The sequence below is a fragment of the Rhinolophus hipposideros genome (genome assembly GCF_964194185.1).
Source record: "Rhinolophus hipposideros genome assembly, chromosome: 5".
NCBI lineage: Eukaryota > Metazoa > Chordata > Mammalia > Chiroptera > Rhinolophidae > Rhinolophus > Rhinolophus hipposideros.
In genome coordinates, this window is record NC_138051.1 from 31,381,676 (window position 1) to 31,398,528 (window position 16,853).

Sequence of the window (16,853 nt, forward strand, 5' to 3'; positions counted from 1 at the left end):
ATTATTGCTCATTAATGAGTAGACATTAAATCAAATTTCTATGAAGTAAAGAAGAGGAATGTTTACATTGCAGGCATATAGAGAACCTTGCTATCTAATTCAGTTGGGATTTCACTGTTTACTTTGGAATTATCTTCTAAGTATAAAGTAGTATATTCTTCAACTCTGTTTGGGAAGACTATCAATTACCTTCGAACTATTAACCAAAAGTCAGTGTAGTGGAACAGACTGCTAGATTTAGAGGAGCTGTATGTCTTAGTCAGTCTGGGCTCTGCAGCCTGGTTGTTGAAAGGAACCTAGTTTATTCCAGCATTGCCTTTGTTTGGCTTTGGATGTGAGTGCCACTTCTTTCAATGTGCCTATTTTTTTAAATTATTTTTTTTATTAGTTTCAGGTACACAAGACAAAGTAATACTTAGACATTCATCATTTATATCCCTCACACTGTGTGAACCCCCCTTCCCCCTATTGTGCCTATTTTTTAAATGATATGTTCTCTCAGCTTCCATCAAGTAAAGGTCTGAGGTAAATATTTAGTTCAGTCACAGAAGTTTTTCATTGACCTGTCCATTCTTGGTGCTATAAATAATAACCATAAATGTTAGTCGAATGTTAGTAGCCTAAAAAAAGGGGGGGGTATTATGGTTAAAGATCATATTATCAATGTTCTTTATGAGGTTACAACTGTCTGTAGGGCCAATATGATTTTGTTTTTACTGTAAAGTTAAATTATTGGAAAGAATCATAAGGCTTTTCATTTAAGAATTTATAAGGATTCATGTACCCCTGATAAAGTGTGATATTTTAATGGGGAGGAATAAAGTCTCATTGATAAATTTTCTTAAAATGTTTACTTGTGAAATATTTTCTCACTTACTTTGCAATTTTCTGGTAGAGTGGTCATTTTGATCCTTATTTCTAGTGTGTTCTTTATCACTTATGTCTTCCATACTTCTGGTTTTATAGGAAGAAATGGACACCAGACCAAAGGTGTCTTCTCTCCTCAATCGCATGGCCAATTACACTAATCTGACTCAAGGAGCAAAGGAACATGAAGAGGCAGAGAACATCACTGAAGGGAAAAAGAAGCCCACCAAGGTGAGGCCTTAGAAAACCAGGTTAAATAAAAAGAGCCCCTTATGTAAGAAAGGAGGAAATACCCTGGGCATTACTCTATGCTCAATAACTATTGAATGCTTGATATGTGCCAGGCACTGTTCTGGGCACTGGGGTCATAGCATAAACAGAATGTATAATGTCCCACTGTCATGCAGTCTGAATTTTAGTGTGGCAACACAGTCCTTAAGATGTTTTAACTATATTAAAATATATACCATATTAAGTGTTGATAAATGCTCTAAGAAAAATAATAAGCAGGGTAAAGAGACTGGCCAGCAAGGAAGCCAGGGCCGAGGGCATTACTATGTTTTTGTCAGAGGAAGGCCTTCTGATAGGGTGATATTTGAGCAGAGACCTAACTAATGTGAGGAAGTGAGCCATGTGATAGCTGAGAGGAGAGCATCCCAGTAAGGGAACAGCACTTCAAAAGAAAAGTGTCCACGCCCATCTGCCAATGCTGTCTCTTTGTTGTGAAGTTGTTGGGTTTTTCAAAGACCAAATACCAGGTTTTTTCTCAAAATGAAAATATGGAACAATATTACAAGTTACCTTTTTGGTTGATAAGGGGTAAAATGACTCTCAGATCTTTATTTTACCAACTATTAGGAAGAATTTATACCAAATTCTGAAGATCAAGCCATTATTCTATTTTTAAATGAAAAGAGAAAGCTAAAAGCTCTGAACACCAGATAATTATAAGTTGTTAAGGTGTACTTAAAAGTGTATTTGTAGTCAGATGCCTATATAAAAACATGTAGGGACCTATGAAATGTAAAAATGTATAGCTCTAGGAATAATGAAAGCGATGGGGATAGACATTTGTAAGATGGAGATTTTATATGTGCCTCTGTTAAGACATTGCTTTGAGATTAATAAGGTAGCTTGGCAGCAAGTTTTTATATGGAAGTAAAGAGATAAAGACATCTCTTTTAGATGACTATATAATTTTTTCTTTTGTCAACATCTTTGTTTCCAGACCCCCCAAATGGGTACCTTCATGGGTGTCTACCTCCCGTGTCTACAAAATATTTTTGGAGTGATACTATTTCTGCGCCTTACATGGGTAGTGGGCACAGCTGGAGTTCTGCAGTCCTTTGCAATTGTCCTTATCTGCTGCTGCTGTGTAAGTCCTGACGTGTCTTCTGGAGATAACGTAGAACCTTGCAAGCACTCAAGAGTATATGCGCTTGACGTCTTTGGGAATAAAACAAAGAATACTTAGCTTCATTTCAACAGGAGAGATTATTTTGATATTAAAATTGAAAATATTTTCATTATTTAGTGTCATTCACTGTTTATATGTATAATGTAATGTACTAGAAGTTATAATGGAAAACTTCTACAGGAAGTAGAAAATATAGCCTACAAAGGATTCAGAATACACACTATTTGAGCTTGATAGCACCAAAGTTGTGAACAGAAAAATGTGTTAGCAAATAGGATGTACTGCTCTAGCATTGTGTTGAAAAACAAAACTGATTGTTGTTTGGGGGTGAAGAGTGTTTGTTTTGTTTGGAAATCTCATCCGGTATCTCTTCACCAGAAATTCAGATGTTTTTTCCAGGTCTTCTCTCCACCATACTGAGAACATTTTGATCTTCCTTTAATTTAAAATTCTTTTTATCTATATTTCCCAACCACATATATGAATTTTTATAAGTTGACAAGATTATTTTTTCAAATTATTTTTTTCAACTATCAACTGACCTCTATTATTCTTTCTACTTTTTTATTAAATTTATTTGGGTGATATTGGTTAGTTAAATTATATAGGTGTCGAGTGTGTATTTCTAGAACATCATCATCTGTCTATTGCATCGTGTGTTCACCACGCAGAGTCAGTTCTCATTCCGTCACCATATGTTTGATCCCTTCCATGCGCATTGTGCTCAGCTGAGTACTATGCAGAGCAGGGTAAGCAGGCATAGTCCATGTCACTAACAACTTAAAATTATTGGTACCATCATTTTTTTTCTTTCACTTTTTTAGTTTTGAAACTTTTGGGCCATGTTCGGCTCCCTGTTGCCTCTCACATTCGGTCAGCTACCAAGGCCATTCATGTCTCCTCTGAAATCTCTTACATTCAGCCCTTTATATTTCCACTACTACCACTGCAGTCCTTAACCCTCTCACTGAACTACTATAATAGCCTACTAACAAGTCACTCTGCTTCCATCTCCTCCCTATCTGCAGTCCATTCTGTACTCTGCTACCAGGTAATGTTTTTAAAATACAGTTCTTAATGAGCTCAGAAGTCTTCAGGAGTTTCCTTCTGTACTGAATATCGTTCTTATTGTAGCCAGTCTTTAGTCAGTTTCTAGTCTGTTTTCCAAGTTGTTTTAACTAGGTGATCCAGGGAGATCAGTGGTTCTTAATAGCACCTAACCTGCTGATTATGAGGTAGCGGCATTTTAATAGAACCCTCCAGATGTAGTAGTGTGACTAATGTAATGACTTGAACCACATCACCTCATTTCCATACCATTAGGTATGACAGACAACTCCCTCCATAAAAGTAGATAGAGGTAAATATTTGATAAGTGCTCTGAGGTCCATAAATGGGGAAGCAGTACAGGAATGTCCTTTTCATACAGTAACAATCTTCTCCCTTCCCTTTCTTTACAGACAATGTTGACTGCCATCTCCATGAGTGCCATTGCGACTAATGGGGTGGTGCCAGGTCAGTAGGCGGACTTCAGAGGACATCAGTGATTACTGTATGTTTATGCTGGAAAGCCAGAGGTGCACACTTCCCAGGAATAGAATACTATTTAGTCTGTTGGCCATAGACACTAATACAATTTGACTTTAGAATACCTTCATTACAAATCTATTTTTTAGGCTAGAATCTTTAATTTCCATTGCATTGTTAGATTCTTTTACTTAGAATATATTTTACCGGGCTATCTCATGCCTGTAGTAAATATTCTCTGATATTTTTCTAATACTGGCAAATTGTGCTGCTTCCTCTGGAGCATTAGTTGTGCAGTATAGCCCACCATAAAGGTTTCATCTTTTACTTCCCACTAGCAAATCTTTTTATCACATTCAGCATTTTCAAAAACCTGAAACATTTATCTTTCGTGCATACTTTTATTCTTTTTACTATTCGTTTACATTCCTCTTACTAATGTATTTTCTTTATCCTGACCACCTTCTATTTTGTCTCTTAGCTGGAGGCTCATACTTTATGATTTCCCGAGCACTGGGCCCAGAGTTTGGTGGGGCTGTTGGCCTCTGCTTTTATCTTGGTACCACATTTGCAGCAGCTATGTATATCCTTGGTGCCATTGAAATTTTTTTGGTGAGTAATGACTTGTGTTTTACAGTAGGGAAAATACATAGATTTGGACTTATTTTGTTCTTTGATATCAAATCTTCTGAGAGATCAGGTATAGGTACAATCAAGTGATTGACTGTAATCAGGCAGCCTGTTACAGGCCTACCTCGGTTCATTGTGCCTCACTGTCTTGCGGTTTGCAGACACAAAGGCCTCCTAGTGTGACTATGAGGCAGAAAGGTTGAGGGTATTTTTTGCCTGCCTACTTCTTCCCTTCCCTTCAATCACTACCACCCTACCACCTCAACCAAGAAGTTCAAAGTCTTCGAGCAAGACTTGTGCTAATGGGGAAAAAGTGAAAGAAAGTTATCTTTTTTGATATCTTTATCCCAATGAAATAAAACCTTTTTTTATTTTTTTGTTTATTCACTGAGATATATTTTTTACTCTTTAAACTAATTATAGCAGAAGTAGGACCCAAGAGAATTGTTACAATTATTTTATATAACCTTTTGGATAAGTTATTAATGTAGTTCTTGTTTTTCCATTTGGAAATATAGGTGCTCAGAGAATTATGTAGACTTTTAAAAAAATCAGTGGTATCCCATTTCTGTAGGCATTCTAGGTCCGATGGAATTAGGCTAAGTCTCCAGCCATTTTCTGTCTCAGCTTTGCTTTCCTTTGTGAAGGCAAATGGAAACTACAACATCCTTTTACTTGATTACTTTGAAATTACCTCATCTTCTACTTCTTTTGCTTAACAGGTGTATATTGTCCCCCGGGCTGCCATCTTTCGTAGTGATGATGCATTCAAGGAACCAGCAGCCATGCTAAATAACATGCGTGTCTATGGCACAGCCTTCTTGGTCCTCATGGTATTGGTGGTATTCATCGGCGTACGCTATGTGAACAAGTTTGCCTCACTCTTTCTGGCCTGTGTCATTGTGTCCATCTTGGCCATCTATGCTGGAGCCATTAAGTCGTCTTTTGCCCCTCCACACTTCCCGTACGTGTCTGTCTCTCTGATTAACCATTATTACTCAGTAGTCACTGACAATATCTGATGATGTGATCACTTCAAGTCAGAATTTCAGTCTCTCTGAGATTTTTCCTTTTGGATAAGCCCAGCTGGCATCTAGGCAGAAGCTTCCCAGTAAACTATGTCGTGTTGATCATCTTCCCTATGTTCCAAGCATAGAACTGGCAGCTGTAACCATCATTTGGATATCGATATTATGGTTTTTCAAAAGCCTCTGATAATGATTGTGCATATTTGAACTATTCATGAAGGGCTTTGCAAACAGTATAGTTATTGTCAGCAACCTTATAAAGTATTTAAACGTTGGATTCCTTTTATTATTGAAAAATCAAGAGAGTCAAGGGAAACCTAAACTCCTACCTAAATATTTGTAATTCATTAAATTTTTAATTCTGTTAGTACCATAATGGACTTCCTACTCTTATAAATTAAAGGGAAATAAATGTCACATCATTTGCATTTCTGTTTATCTGTGTGTAGATTATATTTTATATCATGAGTCGTGTAGGTACCTTGAAGTATATTTTTTGAAGTAGTAATGGATTTGTACAGATCTGTAACCACTGGCTTACCTATCTTCCGTTTGATTAGTAGCCTAGGGACTGATCAGTGCTTGGTGTAGGGATTATCTTTGAAATGTCATCTGGATCATCCGGGGGTCAAGCTTATGAGTCCTGTGTTGATTTAACCTGATCACAGAAAAGTAGATTTTTTTCAAGATGAAAGATCAGGTGCATAAGATGACTTGCCCCAAAGTTAATTAATGGCAGAGCAAGAACAGAAACCCTGTGATTTTTCTTACTCCTAGTCCAGTAAGTATTTCTTCTACTATGATAAATGATGTCAGCAATAGATTCCATCATAAATTTTTAATCTGCTCATCTAGGCACTGCAGGCTAGCTGAAGATCCATTTTAGTCATACAAATACTAAGGTTGCATTCTGGTTATATCTTAACTTGGGAAATTCCATTTTGTTCCCGGTTCTCTGTTGATGCTTCTCTCTTTTTTTTTTTTTTTTTTTTTTGTGGATAAAGAGTCATGATGTGTGATATTTTCTTTAAAATATTCCAGCAAAACAAGATAAAAAAAAAACTTAGAGGAGTACATAAAACAAGACTGGGAAATGTTGAGAGTTGTTGAAGCTGAGTATTGGGCCCCTGGTTCATTATGTATGTATGCTATCATTTTGCAGATTTAAAAAGTTGCTTTGTTCTTCCTGAGAGGGATTTTAACTGTGGGTGTATTATTCCTTTGTTCTTATTTATATCTCTGGGTTAAAGAAAAAGATAAAATCAGCAGTGAATATTTGTATTAGCCTTAAATATCCTCACTCCCACTGGGTCTAGGCTTAAATTCAAAAACAGTTTTCTCTTAGGCCACAGAAGTATGTGCTTTTTAATTCTAGCCAAGCTGTCTTCCTCCAAATAGCAGCTAGAAGGTTTGACCTTTAGCATAACATTTTCAAGGGGTTTGTTATAAACATAAGGTTTTTATGGGCCAAAAATAAAATTAGGGGAAATTATTTTCTTGTTAGAACAAAAGGAGTCTAGAATTCTTTTAGACCTAACAATTGGTTAATAACCTAGAAATTTTGGAAGATGAGTCAGCACGAATTCAGTCACTACCATTTACCATCTGTATGACCTCAGGCAGATTACTTAAATCTCCCTAAACATCAGTTCCTCCATCCACAAAATAGAAATACTATATATGAGAGCACTGTAAGGATTAAATTGGCAGAAAATGTAAGTCACCATTTACAGAGCTAGTTAATAAATATTTGTTTCTTTCCCATCCAAGACAGTAGAAGCTCTTAGAGATATTTTTTCCCTTTACTAACAGATTTATTATTTACTAACTTATTTCTAATCCATCTTCTTTTTTAAAAAATATTTTTCCTTTGCTTCATCTTTCTCCCTGTTTGTTTTTACTTAGGGTCTGCATGCTGGGTAACCGCACCCTTTCATCAAGACACATTGACGTTTGCTCTAAGACCAAGGAAATGAACAACATGACAGTGCCATCAAAGTTATGGGGCTTCTTCTGTAACTCAAGTCAGTTTTTCAATGCCACCTGTGACGAATACTTTGTTCACAATAATGTCACTTCAATCCAGGGCATTCCTGGATTGGCTAGTGGTGTCATTACAGGTAAGTTAGGAGATTTCTGGACAAGGTTTTCCTTTTTCTCTGAGGAAAATGGGCTCTACCATATTAGACTTTTCTATAGTCCATGAAGACTCACTGCAGGTGCCACTTCTCTTAAGCTCGGCACACAGCTCTTAAACCAACACTTTCTGCTTTTTTATTAGTGAATTTGTCCTTTTTCAGGACTCCCTGCAGTGTTTTCTGCAAAAAATTACCTCCTTTAGAGAGCAGAGCTGAGCAAATCACTTTTAACCTATGATAAGATAATAAAATATTCTTTGTGTTATTGTGAAATTGCTAGTGTTCTTCCTGCAGTGACAGCTAGAATGGTACTATTATATTTTAATGTCACCACATCTGCATATGTGTTTTCCTAACTCAGCTAAATTTCTGAATCACTTTCCTTAAGTGACTTCTATTCTAACTGTTAGGTCCACAAATTTCTTTGCACGTAAGCAAGTTTACACTAAGGTGTTAGAAACAGCATTGATAAGTAAAAGAAAAGCTTTGAAGGGCGTTTAGCTTTAGTCTGCTTAAGTTTTACTAATTTGCATTAGTACACCTAACTGCATTTGTATGTACCATAACATTCTGCCGAATTATATTTGAAAGGGCATTAGTTTTTATTTATGTGTGCTTTATTGTACCATATGTATGTGCTTATATGTGTGCTCATGTAGAAACAAACATACCTTTAAAAACTATATGTATCTATATCTATCTATCTATTTACATATATATATGTGGAGTTTGATTTAGAAGGTTATTTAGGTAGAAAATTACTAATTATCTTCTTTCCATACTACTGCTTATATCCCCTTTTCTTCCCACTGTAGAGAATCTTTGGAGTAATTATCTACCAAAGGGAGAGATCCTTGAAAAGCCTTCAGCCAAATCTTCTGATGTTTTAGGGAGCTTAAATCATGAGTATGTCCTTGTTGACATAACCACCTCTTTCACTCTTCTGGTGGGGATCTTCTTTCCATCTGTCACAGGTAAGCAGTTGGGCTGTTGTTTATTGTAGAAGATATCAGACCCAAGGAGTGATTTTTTCCCAAGAGACAGAATTATATTCCCAGGGTTCCTAGATTTGCTTTTAGTCTTTGGTGTCAGTGTGAATCTCAAAATGTCCAGGAACTCAGTAAATTAATTTGTTCTTTTTTCCTTCTCTGCAGGTATCATGGCTGGATCAAACAGATCTGGAGATCTGAAAGATGCTCAAAAGTCCATTCCCATTGGCACTATCCTTGCCATTCTGACCACCTCCTTTGTCTGTATCCTTTTCATGGATCCAACCTGGGTCTTAGTCATAAGAATATCAAGTAGAATTAGGGTGATCAGTATACCTGCTTTCTATAGCCGTATTTCTCACCAGATAATCTACCCACCTCATTTTTAAAATTCAAGAAAGGATTTATAGAATTAATGAATTTAACAACTCATTTACTGATAGAAAAAAATATCTGAGTGATATTTCTGTCTCGTCTTAAAGGGGGAATATCAGTTTCCTTAACTCTCAATATGGTAGATTTAAGTAATGTTGTCCTTTTTGGCGCATGTATAGAAGGCGTTGTTCTCAGAGACAAGTGAGTAGTTGGTTTCTTTGTGACAATTATGTGTCTGTCTTCCATTATGTCTGATCATCCCACATAGCCCCAAGACAGTTATAAACTCAAAACCCAACTTGAGGTATCTACTGTGACGTAACAATTAGAAAATAATATGTGCAGTATATTTCCCAAAAAGGCTAGTGAGTAGTACGACCCAGTATATTGTTAAAAATATGTGAAATGCAATGAATATAGCTTTTCAACATAGTAGTGAATTTGCATGAATAATGACTTCTCTGTACATTAAGAGCTGTTGGAAAACTAAGACCAAAAGTAAAGGAAGGCAAGTAAAAATAACTTTCAAATATCTGTAGCATCTCCTTCAAGAGACGTAAGAATGTATTTATCGGGCATTCTAAATAAAGCTTAAAACTTACTTTATTTCCTTCATGAAGGCTGCTGAGTGTTTTTCCTTTCATCTCAACTGTGCGTATAAAATACATTTTTGCAAGAAATTCTTAGAAAAATCTTTCTCTGAAACCTGCTATATCTCTTCCCATTTCCCCATCTGGGGATTTAATAACCTTACCATTTATCCCTTTCTCAAAATAGAAATCTGCGTCTCATCGTAGACTTTTTCTGTCAGTTCCCTCATCCAGTTAGTTTCTAAGTCCTGTAAATTCTACCTTTCACCTTAATAGATCTCATTCTTTCCACTCTTCTTTATCCCTATCACTTTGTACAGGGCTTTAGGATCTTTTGCCTAGATTGTTGTAATACTCACTCTTGCAGTTTTACAACCTTCTAATCCTTCCTCCGTGCTGCCACCAGAATGATTTTTCTAAGACGCAAAATTTGATTGTACAAATCGTCCTGCTTCAGAGCCCGCCAAAGCCCCTTAAGACCCATTACTTTGATCTGGTCCTGTCTACTCTTTCTAATCCCATCTCCCACCATTCCCTTACAAACTTTCTATGCTCCAGCCGTAACTTAAATGTGCCTGTTGTTTCAGATCTCCATCTATCCACATATTTGTTTGTGAGGTTTCTTTTGCTTAGAATAGGTTATAATGACTTGTAGTCATCTTCTAAGACTAGACTGTCTTCTATCCTGTGAAGCTTTCCCAGACTCATTTAGAGTCTCGTCCCTTTGTTCAGCCCCTATATTGAACATACTTGGTCATTGCACTTACCATACCGTATTGCAGCTACTTGTTTTCATATCACTCTCCCCTACTAGGTTGAGTTTCTTGAGGACAGGAACCCTAATAATCGGCATGGCTCATTTTATGGCACTTCACTTAATTGCTCTTCACAGACACTGAGTTTTGTTTCTTTTTTTGTTCTATAAATTGAAGGTTTATGGCAACCTTGCATCAACGACGTCTATCAGCGCCATTTTTCTAGTAGCATTTGCTCACTTCATGTTTCTGTGTCACATGTTAGTGATTCTCATAATATTTCAAACTTTTTCGTTATTATGTTTGTTATGGTAATCTGTGATCAATGATCTTTGATGTTGCTATTATAATTGTTTTGGGACACCTCAAACCATACCCATACAAGACTGTGAACTTAATCAATAAATGTCGTGCGTGTTCTGATTGCTCCACTCACCAGCAGTTCCCCCGTCTCTCTCCCTCTCCTCAGGCCCCCTATTCCGAGACACAACAATGTTGAAATTAGGCCAAATGATAACTCTGCAATGGCCTCTAAGTGTTCAAGTGAAAGGAAGTCACGTATCTCTCACTTTTAATCAAAAGCTAGAAATAATTAAGCTTAGTGAGGAGGGCATGTTGAAAGCCAAGATAAGCTGAAAGGTAGGCCTCTTGCACCAAACAGACTAAAGTTATTTCCAGATTAAATTTCCCCACTCTTATTTTTCTCCCAGGTTTGGGGATGCTGTGAAAGGTAATCTGGTGGTGGGTACCTTGTCTTGGCCGTCCCCGTGGGTGATTGTCATTGGCTCTTTCTTCTCAACCTGTGGGGCTGGACTTCAGAGCCTCACAGGTGCACCGCGGCTCCTACAGGCAATAGCCAAGGATAACATCATACCCTTCCTGAGGGTGAGTGACCCTTTCCTATGTCCTCTTCATTTTACCTTAGGTCTTAGGAGAAACAGTGGTCTTCATAGGCTGAAGAATTACTAGATCATATATTATGAAGACATCTGAGCTTTTAGTATAAGACTCTCTAAATTTCCAGTATGAATTTATACATGAGTTGGGTAAAGGTGTTTAAAACATGGCACCATTGTAACACTATTATCTTTCAGATATCTGAAACTGTAGCACAGAGGAATCAGAGAGCATTGACTCAAACACTTCCCACCCTTCTATGTCTGATGTTTCCCTTCTATGTACAGGTTTTTGGTCACAGCAAAGCCAATGGGGAGCCTACTTGGGCTTTACTTCTGACTGCGGCCATTGCAGAACTGGGAATCCTTATCGCCTCCCTGGATCTGGTGGCCCCAATTCTCTCCATGTAAGAGCCAGTTACTGTCTTGCTTGTGTGATGTGTAGTACATGTTGATTTTCATCAGGCATATAACAGTAGTGGTAAAAACAGAGTGAGCCAAGTGCAGGTGTAACTTCATCTAAATAATATAAATATTCCTGAGAAGTTTCATTTAAGACTAATTGTCATGGTTTCTTCCTACCTATATAACTTCAAATGTTCTTTGCCTTCATTTCTGATCATCAGCAAGAGGTGGTAGCTTTTGCTACTACTGATAGCTTTTATTCACTCAGTGGTGACTTACTAATGGCACACTACCTACCTGGCAGTGGGCAGTGGGCAGTGTGCTGGGAATATGAAGATGAGTAAGACACAGTCTTAAAGAACTGATGGTAGATGTAGAAAGCAGCAATCCCTGTGTGGGTGATGAATACTGGGGTAAAGATACACACTGAGTGCTCTACGTGCCCTTAAGTGAGGCGTCGAAATGTACTGAGACTCGAGAAAGGTATTCTGGGGGAAGGGACACTTGTATCTTGAAGGAGGAATGGTTACTTGTTTGCTGAGCAAGAGAGGAGTGAAAGATATTCGGGGCAGGAGAAGTGTGTCAACTAATTGAGGGAAGAAATAATGCAGTGCGTCCAGAGAGCTGAAAGCTGTTTGGCTTTGACAGAGTGAAAGGTGCATGTTGGGGAGCAGCAGACCAGAGAAGTGGGGCGAGCCAGATCACACAGGACCTGGAACTTTTACCTGGAAGTAGGGGGTAATCCTTTGAGAACAAAATGATTATGTTTTAGAATGATCAATGTGATATAAAAGATAGAGTAGAAGGAAGCTAAAATTGAGCTGGGAGTGCCACTTGGAGGCTTGTTTAATCTGACAAAGAAGCAATGAGAGTCTGAACTAAGGTGATGGTGGTAGAGATTTTTAAATATGTAGAATCCATAGGGCTTGATAAGTGAATTGGGACAAGGATGAGTCACGAAAAAGAACAGGTGGGTGAGGAGTGGTTGTATCATCGTTGAAAGGGCATAGGAGGGTGAGTAGGTTTGTAAGGAGAAGTTTGCTTCTCTACTTCCTAGTCTGAATCAAAGGCTAATGAGCTAGAACAAAGGCTTCAGTACAGCAGAGGTCCCCAGTTATTTAAAATAGCTCTTGAAGAATCATTTTACAATAATAGTCATTCCTCTTTTTTTTATTCTGCCAGGTTTTTTCTCATGTGTTACCTCTTTGTGAACTTGGCTTGTGCCTTGCAAACATTACTTCGAACACCCAACTGGAGACCCCGGTTCCGCTACTACCACTGGTAAGTCTGATTTTTTTCTTCTTTTTCCCTACATTTGGAGAGAATCCATCTTTGAACTTAGAAAACTAGGAGATTCTGGGTTCTTGATAGAATTTATTTTTTTGGCCAGCTCTTTCAACTTTCAATGCTCACCTGAATTCCCAACCTACCACCATGTTTTTTTTATATATTGCTTTCTAATAACTGACAGCACTTACTTGAGAATAAAAACTGTGTGTAATAAATATTTCCATCCTGCTACATTCTTCAGGTTAAAACAAACTACCCTTTGTATATCTCTTTTCCCTCTTAGCTAAGCACTGGACTTCATTACTTTCTGTCTTTGCTCTCATATTTTCATCAGTTTCATTCTCAAACCTCTTCCTTATGACAGTTTCATTTAGTAGTTAAGAGTGTGAGCCTTGGATTCGGATGACCTAAGTCCAAATGTCAGCGCTGCTGTTTCCTAGCTTTGTAACCTTCAACAAAGCACATACCCACAAAAATGTCATCTTACTCATTTGTAAAATGGGACTAATACTGTTACCTGTCTCATGGGCTTGTTTTGAGATAATCTGAAGTGCTTAGCACAGTGCCTGGTACATGGTAAAGCTCTCAACGAAATGTTAACTACAGCTGCTGCTATTGTGTTCAAGTGTCCCCGGTCTACAGGAGTAGACCATGTGTTTAGCTACCACTCCATCTCTTTCCCATTACTTTTCTCTCATAACTGAAAGTTCTTTACTATGTCTTGTGTGTAGCTGTTGTTACATTCCTCTTTCCTTTTCTGCTTCACTTATCAGCAGTGAGCATTGATATGACTTTATCTGGCAAAAATTTAGATCTTCAACTGGTCTTAATACCTCCAGTCCTCTTTCTAGCTTTAATTTTTGTTAAAAAAACCTTTTTGTGTGTTACTATTTTGCTTTTATTATTTTTCTCTTTCTCTTTACCCTATATATTCATTAGATCCTAATCCCCAGGTTAATAGCTCTCCTATTTATTTTTTGAAATGAATCATAGCACTAAGAAGTTCATTTCACAGAAGAACTTGAGTAAATATAGTTGTCTAACTCACTGATGTTGCATTTTTCAAAAGTTCTCTCTGCAGTAGATTGGATTATTTTTTTCCAGAAAATATAACCCCTCACCACAGTTTAAGAAGCACCGGTAGCACAGGCTTCTTTTTTAGCTACTCAGAAACACATTTGTTTGTTTGTGTTTTTGTTTTTAATTTTTTAGGGCCCTTTCTTTCATGGGAATGAGTATCTGTCTGGCTCTGATGTTCATTTCTTCCTGGTATTATGCCATCGTAGCTATGGTAATAGCTGGTATGATCTACAAGTATATCGAGTACCAAGGGTAAGTCTGTAGATTTAACCTTGATTACTGCTAAAAGAATCAAAACTGCATAGTTTAGTTATAGCCAGCCCAAGGAAAATTGCATTAAGGATCCAGATAACTTCCTTCATTCGTAACTCAATTCTGTACCCCTGATTCTCTTAATCATTTTACAGCCACAAGCTTTTGATGACAAGGGAAACCTGTTAAGAAAGTTTGAATGGACCAATGAAAAAATAAAGAACATATCCAAATAATAATAATAAGTATTAAAGTATAACGCAAATATAAATATTTTTGTTTACTTCTTCAGTCAAGGGGTTGTCTCTGAAATGAAAAAAAAATTAGTCCTGAATAACTAAGTAACAACTAAGACTTGACTAACAACTTCCAAAACTTAGTAATGATAACACCCTGATCAGAAGATTACATTGAATTTTACTTTCTCCCATTATTTTCAAAATAATCTTTGGATCTGTATTCATTTCCTAATTCAAATTGCTATTTAACATTGTTGCTTTTGAATAGTTACATAGAGGGACAAGAGAGTGACCCTTCCAGCCTTTATTCTGAACTGTTGTAACAGTACGTACAGTCTGTTGATGAACAGTAATTTTGATCTGCTTACGAGTGAGTTTATGCTAATAAAGAACATAATATAAAAATCAGTATGAATTTTAATCTTCTGCCTTGTGCATGTTAGTTTTAGATTCAGAAAAAAATACACTTTATGTTTTGCTATTGAACTTGCTATGGTTTAAATCTATCCCTGCTCTTTTCTCCTTTTCCTCCCAGAGCTGAGAAAGAATGGGGTGATGGTATCCGTGGGCTGTCCCTGAGTGCAGCCCGATTTGCTTTGCTTCGGCTGGAGGAAGGACCTCCACATACTAAAAACTGGAGGTAAAGAAATCAACAGAGCTTTAGTGGTGTTTGGCGCATAGTTAACAGAAATGTGTGCTTCATTGATTATAGCATAAGGAAGTCATGTGGCTCAAGACATTGGTGTAATCGACATTTTTTGAACTGTCCCAAATCCTTGATTCCTTTATTCTTTTTTCTCCATCATGTGATTTATGATCTAGATTTCTACCATTTTTATTCTTCTTTGAAGATTGGTCAATTTGAAATAATACTGGAAAGATTCAAAATAATTCTATACTTCTTGTCCTATCATTTCCTCTAATCTCTTCCTTCTGTCAAATTACATATTTTATACAGATCTCCTGAGTTAAAGGGTAGAATTGTCATTGTATTCCCCTAATCCAAAGTGTTTTGTCCCTCCTATCCCACCCCCACCAATTTCTCTGCAGGCCTCAGTTGCTTGTATTGCTGAAACTAGATGAAGACTTACACGTCAAGCATCCTCGCCTCCTCACCTTTGCTTCGCAGCTTAAAGCAGGAAAGGGTCTCACGATCGTGGGCTCTGTTATTGTGGGGAACTTCCTGGAGAACTATGGGGAAGCTTTAGCAGCTGAGCAGGTAAGAGTCAAGGCTATTGACTTAGTGGAATTTAGCTTAGGGTTTTGTGATGTTTAGTAATAAGATCTCAGATATCTAAATCCCTTTCCTGAGTGATCTAGGAGATTTCTCTCTGAATGCTGACTTTTGAGCAGTCAAATTCTCCAAAATAATAAGGAGAGCTGGAAGATAGTAATGTTTTCTTTCTTCCTGTTTAAAGCATTACTAAGCTCTAAGATTTTAAGGCTAAGCAATATTTCCAAATAGACTCCAGACATTGACTCAGCCCTGAGAGAAGTCAGGTAAATAAATCCATCCTTTGAAATATGGCAGTGGTTCTTCTCAATCTTCTGAAAAGGAATGAGTAACGTTTCTTCCTCTTTATTAATCTATATGGTATCATGAGCAAGATTTCTTTGCTACTTCTGATTAGCTTGCTTAATATTAAAGTTCTCCCTGAAGAAGAAAGTAGTTTTTTTTGTTTGTTTGTTTGTTTTATTTTTTAAGGAGGGCACCACTCACAGTGGCCCATGCAGGGATTGAACCGGAAACCTTGGTGTTATTAGCACCATGCTCTAACCAACTGAGCACACCAGCCACCCCAAAGAAAGTAGTTTTTCACTCTAATATTTATTATACATGATAGAATTAATCCCTTGTTTGGAGAAATTTTCAATTACATTTCAAAATTTTCACTAGATCTCATTTTGGAATGTTTTGAAAGGCTAAACCTAGAAATGCTGGGGGCGGGGGCGGGGGAGAGGAAACGGTCCAAAATAACGGTAAAAATGAAAAGCACAGAGTTGAAAATCAAGAGACCCTGCTTATTATCTTTGCTACATAACAGACTTAATCTGCCTTCAGGAAAGTCACATCCATTTTCCACATTGTTATTCCCTTCACCTTTCCACCAAGACAGTAGAGTAAGCGAAATAAAATGTCATCCCCAAATTGGCTTGAATAAATAAAAGTAAATCAAATACAAATGTCATCAATAATCACCATTAAAATTTCCAAGAGGATATGGAAATAGGAGAAACAAAAAAGAAAACATGCCTGAGAAAATTCTAAAGTGAACCTGAATCATCAGATTGAATTTCTAGTCGTGTGAATCAGGGAATGAGTGGGACTGAGGAAGGAAGGTGATCGTAGGCACACTCTTCCTGGCCAGTTAAGA

The 16,853-nt window shown here is 37.2% G+C and overlaps 1 protein-coding gene across 3 annotated transcripts in view; it reads left to right on the plus strand.

The window, feature by feature from the left end:
* The window catches only part of SLC12A6 (solute carrier family 12 member 6), an 86,486-nt gene that overhangs the window by 61,547 nt on the left and 8,086 nt on the right, over window positions 1-16,853 (plus strand). For all 3 annotated transcript variants that reach the window (XM_081049080.1, XM_081049081.1, XM_081049082.1), the window contains 15 exons: window positions 967-1,098; window positions 2,096-2,242; window positions 3,745-3,799; window positions 4,293-4,423; window positions 5,164-5,405; window positions 7,375-7,589; window positions 8,423-8,581; window positions 8,762-8,860; window positions 9,115-9,172; window positions 11,027-11,201; window positions 11,501-11,619; window positions 12,800-12,898; window positions 14,120-14,239; window positions 15,014-15,118; window positions 15,529-15,697. In XM_081049080.1, the coding sequence (XP_080905206.1) occupies window positions 967-1,098; window positions 2,096-2,242; window positions 3,745-3,799; window positions 4,293-4,423; window positions 5,164-5,405; window positions 7,375-7,589; window positions 8,423-8,581; window positions 8,762-8,860; window positions 9,115-9,172; window positions 11,027-11,201; window positions 11,501-11,619; window positions 12,800-12,898; window positions 14,120-14,239; window positions 15,014-15,118; window positions 15,529-15,697 (2,025 nt within the window). The remainder of the gene's footprint in view (window positions 1-966; window positions 1,099-2,095; window positions 2,243-3,744; window positions 3,800-4,292; window positions 4,424-5,163; window positions 5,406-7,374; window positions 7,590-8,422; window positions 8,582-8,761; window positions 8,861-9,114; window positions 9,173-11,026; window positions 11,202-11,500; window positions 11,620-12,799; window positions 12,899-14,119; window positions 14,240-15,013; window positions 15,119-15,528; window positions 15,698-16,853) is intronic.